The sequence below is a fragment of the Vanacampus margaritifer genome, chromosome 2 (assembly GCF_051991255.1).
Source record: "Vanacampus margaritifer isolate UIUO_Vmar chromosome 2, RoL_Vmar_1.0, whole genome shotgun sequence".
Taxonomy (NCBI): domain Eukaryota; kingdom Metazoa; phylum Chordata; class Actinopteri; order Syngnathiformes; family Syngnathidae; genus Vanacampus; species Vanacampus margaritifer.
In genome coordinates this window covers 51,562,148-51,573,971 of record NC_135433.1, presented here as the reverse complement: position 1 = coordinate 51,573,971, position 11,824 = coordinate 51,562,148, and the positions used below count along the sequence as shown (strand labels likewise).

Genomic DNA, 11,824 nt, shown 5'->3' with positions numbered 1-11,824 from the left:
TTTTGTACTTTATTGTACACTTTTTTCCCTCTCCTGGCAAGTGACAATCGTTTCCTGTTAGTCTCACGCCCCTGCTAATGGGCCAACCAGGATAAAAGCAGCCAGTGACGTAACCAAACTCATACAACGGATACAACAAAAAGACAAGTCTATTTATTATTAAATGCCAGACATATATTATTGGTAAATCTTAGACCAATTACATGAGCAGAGAGTTAATTTTGTGAAATAACAACTTGTGTAAACAAGTTTAGCCACGACTACATAATGTCACGTCTTGTACGTGATGACGTCACTGGCTTCGCTGTCAACCTAAGACCGAAAGGTGGATTCGACAAACGTTTTTCTTCTAAAGACAGGTAAATTAATTTAAAGAGGTTACTGCATATTTTACTTATCTGTCTAACAAATCAGCATGCAATGGAACAGTATACATAAGACAATGGTTGTTTTGTTGACACCAAATGTACGAGCTAGCGTTGTTAGCTAATAACAACAGTAGCATACAGTACGGTGTGTTAGCCAAGTTAGCCGAGTTAGTTTGGTGTTAGTTCATTTCTCATTGAACATTCCAGATAACATTAACAATATGATTTTAATGGCATATGGCTGCACCAGTCTTGTAGCAATATATTTAACACATTGCCCTGATCGACCAAGCTAAAGTTGTGTAAACACACAGTCAAGGTTATGACACTGCATGCGCATCTTCCTTTTACTGCTGACGTTATTTTACCTATTTATTTAAGATGTTATAGATTTAACTGTTTTGACTTTTTAGACATTGACTCGCATTGAATCATGGCCCTGAGGAACGTGTGTCGCCTCCTGGCTCAACCTCAGAGATGTGCCCACCTTGCTTTCGCTCGAGCTCAGGGGACTGCAGCACCTGTTAGGCGGGGTAAGTCATCGAGGGGAAAAAAAGCTAATTTCAATGTGATTCATTTTGATTTATATATACATGCAGGCATGTATCCGAAATTATAGAATTATGCCAACTGTCCGAGTACTTTTGAATAATGATGTAATTTGCATGAAATGACAATAATCCCTAAATGGTGGATGTCATATTTTTGTAATAGCTCTGATATTGTCAATTGTCCAAATACTTTTGGACACAACTGTATAATATTCATGAAAAACACACAAAAAAGCTACATATCTTTTTTTCTCAACCACCATACTTAATCACTTTTTCCCCCCCAGATGCAGAGAACATTAAGAAGACCAAAGCAAGTATGTGGAAACAGTTCTGGATTATTTTTTTGAAGATAAAAATATCTTTTAAGAATTGAAGGTTGACTCCAGTGTGGTCCTATTTTAAATGCCGACAGCAAAAGTCCAGTTCAACTGGCGTGATGCTCTGGACCTGGAGGGCCTGCTGACAGAGGAGGAGGTCATGATCAGAGACTCTTTTCGAACCTACTGCCAAGACAAACTGATGCCACGCATCATTTTAGCAAACAGAAATGAAGGTAAGATTGTTATTGATGATATCAGTTGAATGAAAGGAACACAGTCCATTAATGGGTTCTATTTTATTTAGTGTAAAACCTTTGCCATTCAAAACACACAACTTGTGTTATTTTCTATCAGTGTTCCACAGAGAAATAGTGTCCGAGATGGGAGAGCTGGGTGTCCTGGGTCCAACCATTAAAGGTCAGTGTCAACACGCAGTCTACTTAATAATCCCCTTGTATGGATGTGACCATGACAGACCTACACACTTGCTTTTAGTGAAGCATTTTATTTTAAATTTTTGTTGTTGGGCAGCCATTTTAAAACCGGAAAATGTTGCCTGACACGAGCTATCTGATCTGATTATATTTGAATCTGTTAAGTCAGCATGATTCTTGTCCTATCCTGAATTTGATGTAAAGGTTACGGCTGTGCGGGGACAAGCTACGTTGCGTACGGTTTGATCGCCCGAGAAGTGGAAAGCGTGGACAGCGGCTACCGTTCGGTCATGAGCGTGCAGTCGTCGCTGGTCATGCATCCCATCAATGCGTATGGCACCGAGGAGCAGAAGCAGAAGTACTTGCCCAAGTTGGGTAAGAATGATCTGGCTAGTTAGAAACACCCACACAGTGACTAAAACTAAGAAAAAAAGTTTCTTGTTTCTATGTTTAGCTCGTGGAGAGATCCTAGGTTGCTTTGGCTTGACAGAGCCAAACCATGGCAGCGACCCAAGCAGCATGGAGACCAGAGCAAAATACAACCCGTCCAGTCGGACCTACTCCGTCACGGGCTCCAAGACGTGGTATGTGCGACCAGTGTGTGGGTCAAACTGGAGAGATTTTGGAATGAATGTCCCCGTAACATAGTAGCATCTCAAATCACACCTCACTCGTAGCCTCAATTGTAAAACAATGTAATAAATAGGTTGCTGGTAACAGTATCGGTAATATCTGAACAATGTAAAATATAATCGTGATAGCATTTAAAAACAGCCTTGACATTGCACTTTGGATTGTCAATGTTAGGTAGGCGTTAACTTTCTTTTGTGAAGAACTCAACTGAATAATATTTGAGAGCCATTTGATGTTGCTTTTTCAATAGTTGTGTGTTTGCTTTAAGACAAGCAACACATTTTTAAAACCTTAACTCTTTCACTGCCATTAACGTTTATAGACGTCAAGTAAAAACCTACGGAGCACTGCCAATGACGTCTAAAGACGTCATCCAATTTTTTTTTATTTTTTTTTTGAAATGGGTGCGGGCAAGGCTTCCGGAGCTGTGGTGAAAGTTCCCAGCCGGTCTATTGTGCCTAATGACTATTTTTGGCCCCTAGAGGGCAGCGATGACTCTCTTTTGACAAGATCGGGTGGGCGTCAGTAGAGGCGGAGCTAGAGCGTCGCGCAGGAGATGAGAATGGAAGACAAAGGAAAAATGGCGGCCGGTCGCGAGGAGCTCACGCCCGAGCCGTTTTTTTCAAAGACCAAAAGCATCGCTGAAAGAGCACATTGTTGACGACGATGATCATCATCGATGATGAAGATGAGGGTGGTGACTCCGTGGTTGGGAAGCATTGACGCGGCAGTAGAAGACGTTAGATGGAGCTAGATGGAGGAGGGAACGGGCAATGGCGAGCGTTTGCAAGCAGCTCTACACTTACAAGACGAAAGGCATCGACCAACGCTAAAATAGTACATTGATGACGACGATGATCATCCTCGATGATGATGAAGGTGAATCCGAGCTTGACGGCGAAATTGGAACCGCTGACGCGGCGGCTATGACGGTGTCGTAACGCGGAGCGCAACCGAGCACGCACAGGCTGACGTTCGATCGGACGACGGAGAGTGCCCCGAGTCCAATGCATATTCATCGGAGGAAGTGTGTACAGTCTGCTACTTGCTTTTTATTCCCCGGAAAAAAGGCCGTCAAGAAAGTGTAACGTTTGCACGCAAAACGGACCAATGCGAAAGTGAAAGTAAACTGTTGTGCGAGTCCTGGCGTCTCCTTGCACGCAGGAGAGCGTTACAAAAGGAAAAACTGTATTTGAAGCATCCACATAATTGTAAGTAGTACCACAGTTGCACACATTTGTAAATAGTTTGCGAAATTGTTTTGTCAAATTGTTACACTGTTGAATGGAAATAAACGTATTTTGCAATCAAAAAACACTTTTTCATTGTTGGTGAAAGCGTTTTACAGAAGTAAAGCACTATTTAGGTGTTTGTGGCATTATTCATGGACAAAAAGAAGTGTACAATTCACTAGAGTGCATCAAATAACATCGTTTCACAAAAAGCTCTTTTTCTCCGTTTTTTGTTTCAAAACAGAGAATTTCAGTGAAAGTAACCATTTTCTATTGTTGATTACTGAAGAACGGAATAAGGTAGAAACAAACTTTTTTTTCTGATGAAAGCTGAGAGTCCAATCTTTCATTTGGTAGTGTGTGTGTTTCCATAGTCCAAACACAACATTTTCTGTGGACCTTGAAAGATCACTCAAAATGCTTAAATCGGCTGGCAGTGGGGACAACCCGTTTCTGAAAACGTCTGGCAGTGAAAGAGTTAATATTTGTGTTTTGCTGTATTTTCTTCTGCCCCTGTCGTTACGAAATGTGTTTGAGCCAAAAATACTGGAAATTTCTCTTGGCGTCATGCAGGCAAAAATGGATATTATATATATAATGTATATTTCTCCAACAGTGTCAAGTCAAGGCACTGTGTTGTAACAGACTGTGCAGGTGTACCTAATGTTGTGGCCAGTGAGTGTATATGTGCATTGCATCACCTCAACAATAGTAAGAACATTTGAAAGATACTTTTTGATTATATGACATATACTGTAATTATTACATACAGTTTCATAAACTATCAGCTATTTAAAGGGACTGCAACATGAAAGATCAACTTTTTGGAGCTTTTAGCCACGTTAAAATGCAAATTCCTCACCAAAAACGTGACCAAAGTTGTGTTATCCTCCATTCGCCTCTGTATGAGAAATGATTCTGCTCTGCAAGCACCAGCCCCTCCCAACCTGAGAAAACGAGCTGTTGGCGCGATTTGACGTCATTGCGTGCGGCCCCACGCCTTCACCTTCTCTGCGGACTAAGCGCACGCCCACTTTCTCTGAGACTTCCTCCATGGGATAATGACAAGTAGCCTTTATCAATAAACATTCTGTCCAGATAAATTCAAAGCAGTCAATTATTCGTCACGTTTGCGATGCCAAAGTGCAATGAAATGACAATTGGCTGTCTTAAAATCCATTGGCTGACACTGGTGTAGACTACAAGTAAAACATTTGCGCTGATGAATTTAAATGAATGGATGGTGTAGTGGGTAGTGCGCTCGACCCGTAAAAAACAGTCTCTTTAAGACCACCTGAAATGTTATATGGTGGTGGACGGAAAAATAGAGATATTCAGCTAATTGTCAACATTTAAGTAGATTTTTCAGGTATCTCTACTTTACTTGAGTGGGTTTATTATGACTACAGTCACCCTTAACATTTGAAAACATGTCAGAACATTTTGCTCCTTAATTTGTCAAAATAGGTTTGTTACTTTTTTCAACCACAGCGGATACACGGCATACAAAACATGTAAATCGCTGGATTTCAGGACTTGCGACTTGCTTGGCTAACACTTGTAAAAGACTTATTACTCGTCTTGATTTTCACTTGGTAATCAATAGGCTTCAATTGATATTGACAGTTAAACAAGTAAGGAAGTTCCAAGCATAAAAGGTCTGAGCCAAGTTGGTTGCTGGTATTATACATAATTGACAAGAACATTTATTTCACTTTGTATTTATGGACATTATAGAATCAGTTCAGTTTACCTTAAAGAAATTGAACCCGTACTTCTATTTTTACCAGTCTTTTTTACACAAGTATCTGCACTTGTACTTAAGTACAGTTTGAGTACTTTGGCCATCTGTGGTTATCATTTCTGACCTATTTGCACCTAGTTTTTCCCACCTCTTTAATTTCTAATGTCAAAATTGAAGTGTAATGTTGCCAAATATTCACAAGGTGGCAGTCTTTACACTTGAATTAGTGTATGTAACTCACTGCAAAGGATGATGATGATCTAGCATACAGTCGCATTGTACATTCAATGTTTAACCTCTTTACAAAAGTGGGTGTAAAATATGCATATTCAAGTCAATGTGCTTGAATGGATTTTCTCCGCATTCCCAAAACATGCACGTTCGGTTAAAGTTACTGAACATAGAATATTCTATTTCGAATCGCTACTGCCACCTGCTGACAAAAAATGAAACAGCACATACCGTTCTTCACATACACACCACGCGCATTACGTCACATCCGCAGTCAGGGCGCGGGAAATTCGAACCCGAATCCAGTCTGAAAGCTATTGGCCAGAGGCTTGCAGGAGTACCCATTGTGAACAGCTAAGGTGTTATTCTATTAATTAGAAGGCATTTCACAAATAAATGGTCAAATAAAAAGCTTATTGTAAAGTTATTTTTGGGGAAAAAGTTCCATATTGCAACTTTAACTGAGAGTAATATGACTCAGATTGGTTATTTATCTACCTATCATTTGGGATAGGCTCCAGCTCACTGGCGACACTGAGGACAAGCGCTATACAAAAAGGAATGATGGGTCTGATGGATGGATGGATATTTTCACCTGGTGCCTTGTGTATTTAACAAGGCTCAATACAAGCTATGTTTACAAAAGTCACCACGCATGAGTGTAATTCAAAGTCGCTCCCATTTACAGGATCACCAACTCCCCAGTGGCGGACATCGCAGTGGTGTGGGCGAAATGTGACGACGGCAAGATTCGTGGCTTCATCCTGGAGCGAGGCATGAAAGGCTTGTCCACCCCCAAGATTGAGGGAAAGTTCTCCCTGAGAGCGTCCGCCACCGGCATGATCGTCATGGATGAGGTGGAGGTTCCAGAGGAGAACCTGCTTCCCAACGTGTCTGGCCTTGGGGTTAGTGGAGGGAGACCTTTCGTGTTGATGTTGGGGAGGATTCCCGACATGTTACGTTGCCGTCTGCTTCCAGGGCCCATTCGGCTGCTTGAACAACGCTCGTTATGGCATTGCGTGGGGAGCTCTGGGGGCCGCAGAGTTCTGTTTCCATGCAGCTCGGCAGTACACACTAGACAGGTTAGAGGAGTCATTTCTAAATGTCCCACTTGAGGGAGTTAAGGTGACACGCCAGCACTGTGTTCTCGTCCTCTAAACCAGGATCCAGTTTGGAGTGCCGCTCGCACGGAATCAGCTCATGCAGAAAAAGATGGCTGACATGTTGACAGAGATCACCATCGGCCTGCAGGCATGTCTGCAGCTGGGAAGACTCATTGATGAGAAAAAGTAAATAACGTTGACCAAATGGTCAGTCTGCAACAAAGCGATGTCGCTAATCCAAGCGTGTTGGTTTGTGAGCAGAGCAGCTCCCGATATGATCTCCATGCTGAAGAGGAACAGCTGCGGTAAAGCTCTGGACATTGCCAGACAGGCCAGAGACATGCTGGGGGGGAACGGCATCGCAGACGAGTACCACATCATCCGCCATGTCATGAACCTGGAGGCCGTCAACACATATGAAGGTGAAGGGTCACGAAATCCATGAACAGATCCCACCCCCCCAAAAAAAATATTTTTTAGACTTCCTTTATTTAATTTTTAAAAAGCTCCGGCTTTTGCCACCCAAAGTAATGTCCAAGGGACTAAACATGTTACTCCTGTTCTTCCCACCATCTCCCCATCCTCAGGTACGCATGATATCCATGCATTGATCCTGGGCAGAGCCATCACCGGATTGCAGTCCTTCACTGTGAACAAATAGAGCTGAATTCTTGTTGCTGCTTTCAACCAACTGGAGTCTGCTGTCTGAAATTAACTGTAAAGGTCACTTCTGTTATATGGCTAGAGAGATAGAAATATTTTTGTAATTTGAAAGCTTGTTTTCATTTTATATTTTGTTTCATCAAAATGACAGAATGAGGAAGTTTTGAAGTGAACATTTGATTTGCTGTTGGTTGCTGATTCAGCTCTCCACATCTCAACTCTTAAAGTTGAACTGTTGACGAATGACTTATGATGCTGCAGCACTTTACTGGTTCTCGTCCTGAGATGATCGTCACTGCATGATTTGTTAAAGGTCAAGTTTGTATCAGCGCTTTTGAATAAAAAGTATTTAGTAACTCAGTTGTCAAATGTGTTGAATTTGGAGCATGGTGAAAGACTCCAAATCTGAAATGATCTCTGCCAAGGTAGCTGTGTTTTCTGTGTACTCCATCTTCCTCCCACATTCCAAAAGCTTCCCACATTCCAAAAGTTCAGAATAACTGAAGATTCTAAATTGTCCATAGCTTATATGTTTATGTGTCTGATCGGCTGGTGACCAGTCCAGATTGTAGGCCCCCTTGCTGGGATCGACTCCAGTACAGCATGTAAAAATATTTGGTTGAAAAGTTCACTGGTTCATTTAGTTTAGAACAGGGGTGCTCAAGTTCGGTCCTCGAGAACCCCTATCCAGCCTGTTTTCCAGGTCTCCCTCCTGCAGCACAGCTGAATCTAATGATCAGCAAATCAGCAAGCTTTGCCGAAGCCTGATAACGATCCTGATCATAAATCAGGTGTGTTAGTGGAGAGAAACATGGAAAACAGGCTGGATAGGGGTTCTCGAGGACCGAACTTGAGCACCCCTGTTCTAAATTAAATGAACCAGTGAACTTTTCAACCACGCCTGGTTTAGAACATCAAGCCAACGAGATAAAAGTGACATATGTTATGTAACAATATGTATAATATATTTAAAGTCACTCTGCAATGGGATGTTTGGCGGGCCTCGTTCATCAGGACTTTTAAATGTGGCCCACTCAAAATCAGGAGAGTGCATGGCAAATGTTGGAAGACGCTCTCTATGATGCAGATGGCAGTTACATAAGTGTGTCTGCATGTGCCACGAGAGGTCTCACACACTCAGTGTTATCCTCTGGGATGATCACGTTCACAGCATCCTGACGTACTTGTGGGCAGAAACGGCAACTAACGGAAAAGCACACCCGCTGGCCTCAGTGTGAATTCAGATGAATAAGAGGCAGGGTACAGCTTAGACAAGTCGTCAGCCAATGGTGGGGCTGTAGAGAAAAAGCCATTCACACGGCAGGAAACCGCTCTCTAAGGATTATTGAGCCACTGAGAACTAGATTGGGCACACTCATTTTTAAGGCCAGAAATGAATAGAGAAAAAGGCACATAGACAAAATTGTTGTTACTTCTCAATTACAGAAAAATACACAGTAGTCGCAGCGATAACTGAATCTGACAAAAGTAATAATAAATGAAAGTTTTATGAAAATGGAAACCAGACATTGCTTTAGAATTGTGTTTCTGCTTCCTCTGGTCCATGTCTAATGAGGTACTCACCATTTCTCCCAAACAGCACAGAGACTACTTGTCATCCTTTACATGGGCTGATTGACTGGTTAAGTTTGAAGACACCTGTTATGCTATTTAAGAAGACACACCTTGGTTAAACATGGTCAAAATATTTTCATTCGAGTGCCTTTATTTTCAACCAGGCTTGTTTCATTATTTTATTTTATTTCATTTTTTTTAAATAAGTTGAACCCAAATTTCTAAAACAATGTCTGATTTTAATTGGTTAATTTTCAGAATTCTTTAAATTCAGATTCAAATTATTTTTGTAACCACTGTGCACCTTAAAAACAGTTGGGTCAAAAGTAACCCAATTATGGATTTTAAAAAAATGGACCGATCCACTTTATGGGTTGTTTTATACAAAATGACCCAATTTTTTTGACCCAAGTAAAGGATCTGACCTGATCTTATCCTAGTTTGGATAATGGATGGATGGACATGGAAAAAAGTCAAGTGACTGGAAGTCCCTGGTTCAGAAGGTTCTTTTCATTGTATGTAGTGCAACAATAAAAATGAAAATGACATGTCGAGAACTGTAAAGATGATTAACCTGACCTGATCTATTTTTCAAACAGGCAAACAAGTCTTGTATTGCATCCCAACAACTGTCTGGAGTTTCACGTTTACTCCTGAAGCAACTTAGTAGTGGTGAAGCCCTGAACAGATTTCCAGTAATTAGCAGCTCATCACTGTGCATACACGGGGGTGTGGGGGCAGCTGGGGGTGGGCAAGCAGATAAAGACCACCACTGTATTGCTTGTCTGCAACTTTCAAGTGGAGGGAATTAAAGAGCTGCAAATCCCTGGCTGTGTTTGTCCTGAATAGCTCTTACATAAGGAAATTACTCTCTCAATTTTTTTGTCTTCGTTTGGACCTAAGGTTTTTCATCTTCTGGGTATGTGTAGATGTGAGTCACTGTGTCTATTTGTGGCCCAAATGGCCTGTGTGTGTTGTGTGTCCTTTCAGCCGTGGATGACGACGGCGGCTGACGACGGCGGCTGACGTGATGGTTGCCTTGCTGCATGAAATCAAGTGAAGTGTGGGAAATAAAGAAAACTCTCATCTCATGCCTCCTCGACAATTTTCTCTCATGCATTTTGATGTGGCAGCCCAACACTCAGATACTTTGGATGACAGAATTAATCATCGGGGATTAAAAGCTACTTGTGATAGAGGCTCAGTCACCATCATAAGCTCAATGAGACTCATAATTGCCCATCCCTCGGATACTTACACAAAGTATATGGCACTGGGAGGAAATCCTCTGATTAAGCCTACATTTGTCATTTTCATTTGATCAAATGTGACCATTCATCCATCCAAAATATCAGGTCTGTTAAAAGTTATCCATACACTTCTCAAGCTTTTTAAGACATAATAAAAATAAAAACAAAAACAACTTCCCCTGCAACCCTATCCCTAGCAATAAACAATACACAATGTGAGGAAAAGCCTACTAGAAAAGCTGAACTTTGGTTAGGAACCTGTGTGGCTCTTTAGTCCCTTTTTTTTTTTTTTTTTTACATTTTTGCTTCTTTTTTTTTGATAAACTATTTTTCAAATGAATTAATGATTTAGATTTTAAGAAATAATTAAATATTCCCAAAAATGTTGTGAGAAAAAGATGTCTAACTAAAAATGTCTCAAAGTGATCATAAAATGCCCAAAGGGGGAGAGGAAAAGCAGAAATTTACAATAAAATGTCCATGAAATTGCCAAAAATGTCAAAAACTGGAATCAAAAAGTAACCTAAAGTATCCAAAAACAAAAGAAAGGCAGAAAATTACCATAAAATTTTGGAATTACAAAAAAAAGGAGTCAGAAAGTAACTATAAAATGTCCAAAAACAAAAGAAGAAATCCTGAAAATTACTGTAAAATGTACACAAAATGTTGCAAAAAAAGTGAGAAAATTAATTATTTTAAAGAAGCAGAAAATAAAACATTTAAAAAGTGACTATAAAATGTTCAAAAACAAAATAAATCCCAAAACTGACAATAAAATTTGCTTGCAAAAAAAGCTGCAAAAATGTAAAAAAAATATAATAAAAAAAGCCATTCAATGACCCAAAAATGAAAAGGCAGAAAATGACTATATGTCCATATATTTGCCAAAAATGAAAGGCAGTAAAGTCTAAAAATTCATGAAAAACGAAGTATGAAAAAAATAATAATCCAAAAACTAAAACCAAAAGGTAGAAGAAAATAATTATCAAAGTATTGGATGCTGCATATATTTGTGTCGTTTGTGGTGTGAAGTGCAGCTCTAATTAGCTCTCAGGCCCTCAAGTACGATAGACCAACACTAACATACTGCTTCCTTAATTACAATCTTCAAATATTTTGCGGCTCCAGACAAATTTTGGGTTATTTATTTGCCCTAAAATGGCTCAGGAAAGGTTGCTGCCTGGTTAGGGTTAATCAGACTCACTGTAAAAGCAGGTGTGTGCAGACTCCCGTTTAGCATGAGTTTTAATTTAATTGGCTAATGACCAACAGTCGCATGCCACTTATGAGAGGGTGTGTACACACACGCCTCTTTTTTTTTTAACATCACAAAAGTCTTATATTTGAACTGGGGTGTGTAGACTTTTTTTTAATACCCACTGTTCAGACACCTTAATGTTTTGTTGGTTTTCTTTCAAAATATAACATAAAATATTGAGATCTTTGACAAAATATTGTGCTATTATTGTAGCCTGTGTAAATAGACCAATTATCTGTAGTTGAGATAAACCAATTATTATTTTTTTTAGTTATTTTTAGAGTTAGGGTTAAAAAGAAAAAACAGAGAAAAAGAGAAATAAACCAAAATAAAAAAGACTGTTCAGTAGCTCTTGTGAGAATGAAAAAATCAAAAAGCAGATCACGACATATGAATGACTCCCAAGCCAGCAGCTTGTGGCGAACTTGAGGGAATTAAGGGCAACATAAGCCCGTGGTG

At 40.2% G+C, this 11,824-nt stretch overlaps 1 protein-coding gene across 1 annotated transcript; it reads left to right on the top strand.

Annotated features, from left to right (window-relative positions):
* Positions 1-165: 165 nt before the first annotated feature.
* Positions 166-7,638, top strand: LOC144044864 (glutaryl-CoA dehydrogenase, mitochondrial-like). The gene is made up of 12 exons (XM_077559538.1): positions 166-359; positions 782-901; positions 1,207-1,236; positions 1,335-1,475; positions 1,597-1,659; positions 1,881-2,051; positions 2,131-2,260; positions 6,205-6,421; positions 6,495-6,598; positions 6,680-6,805; positions 6,881-7,041; positions 7,207-7,638. The coding sequence occupies exons 2-12, from the start codon at positions 802-804 to the stop codon at positions 7,278-7,280; spliced, it is 1,317 nt and encodes a 438-aa protein (XP_077415664.1). The 5' UTR covers positions 166-359; positions 782-801; the 3' UTR covers positions 7,281-7,638.
* The last annotated feature ends 4,186 nt before the right edge of the window (positions 7,639-11,824 follow it).

Excerpts from the sequence above, each read along its gene's own strand:
- LOC144044864 (XM_077559538.1), top strand. The coding sequence starts at position 802 with ATGGCCCTGAGGAACGTGTGTCGCCTCCTGGCTCAACCTCAGAGATGT. Across the intron at positions 902-1,206 it reads TGCAGCACCTGTTAGGCGGG|ATGCAGAGAACATTAAGAAG; the intron begins GTAAGTCATCGA and ends TTTCCCCCCCAG. Across the intron at positions 7,042-7,206 it reads GGCCGTCAACACATATGAAG|GTACGCATGATATCCATGCA; the intron begins GTGAAGGGTCAC and ends CCCCATCCTCAG.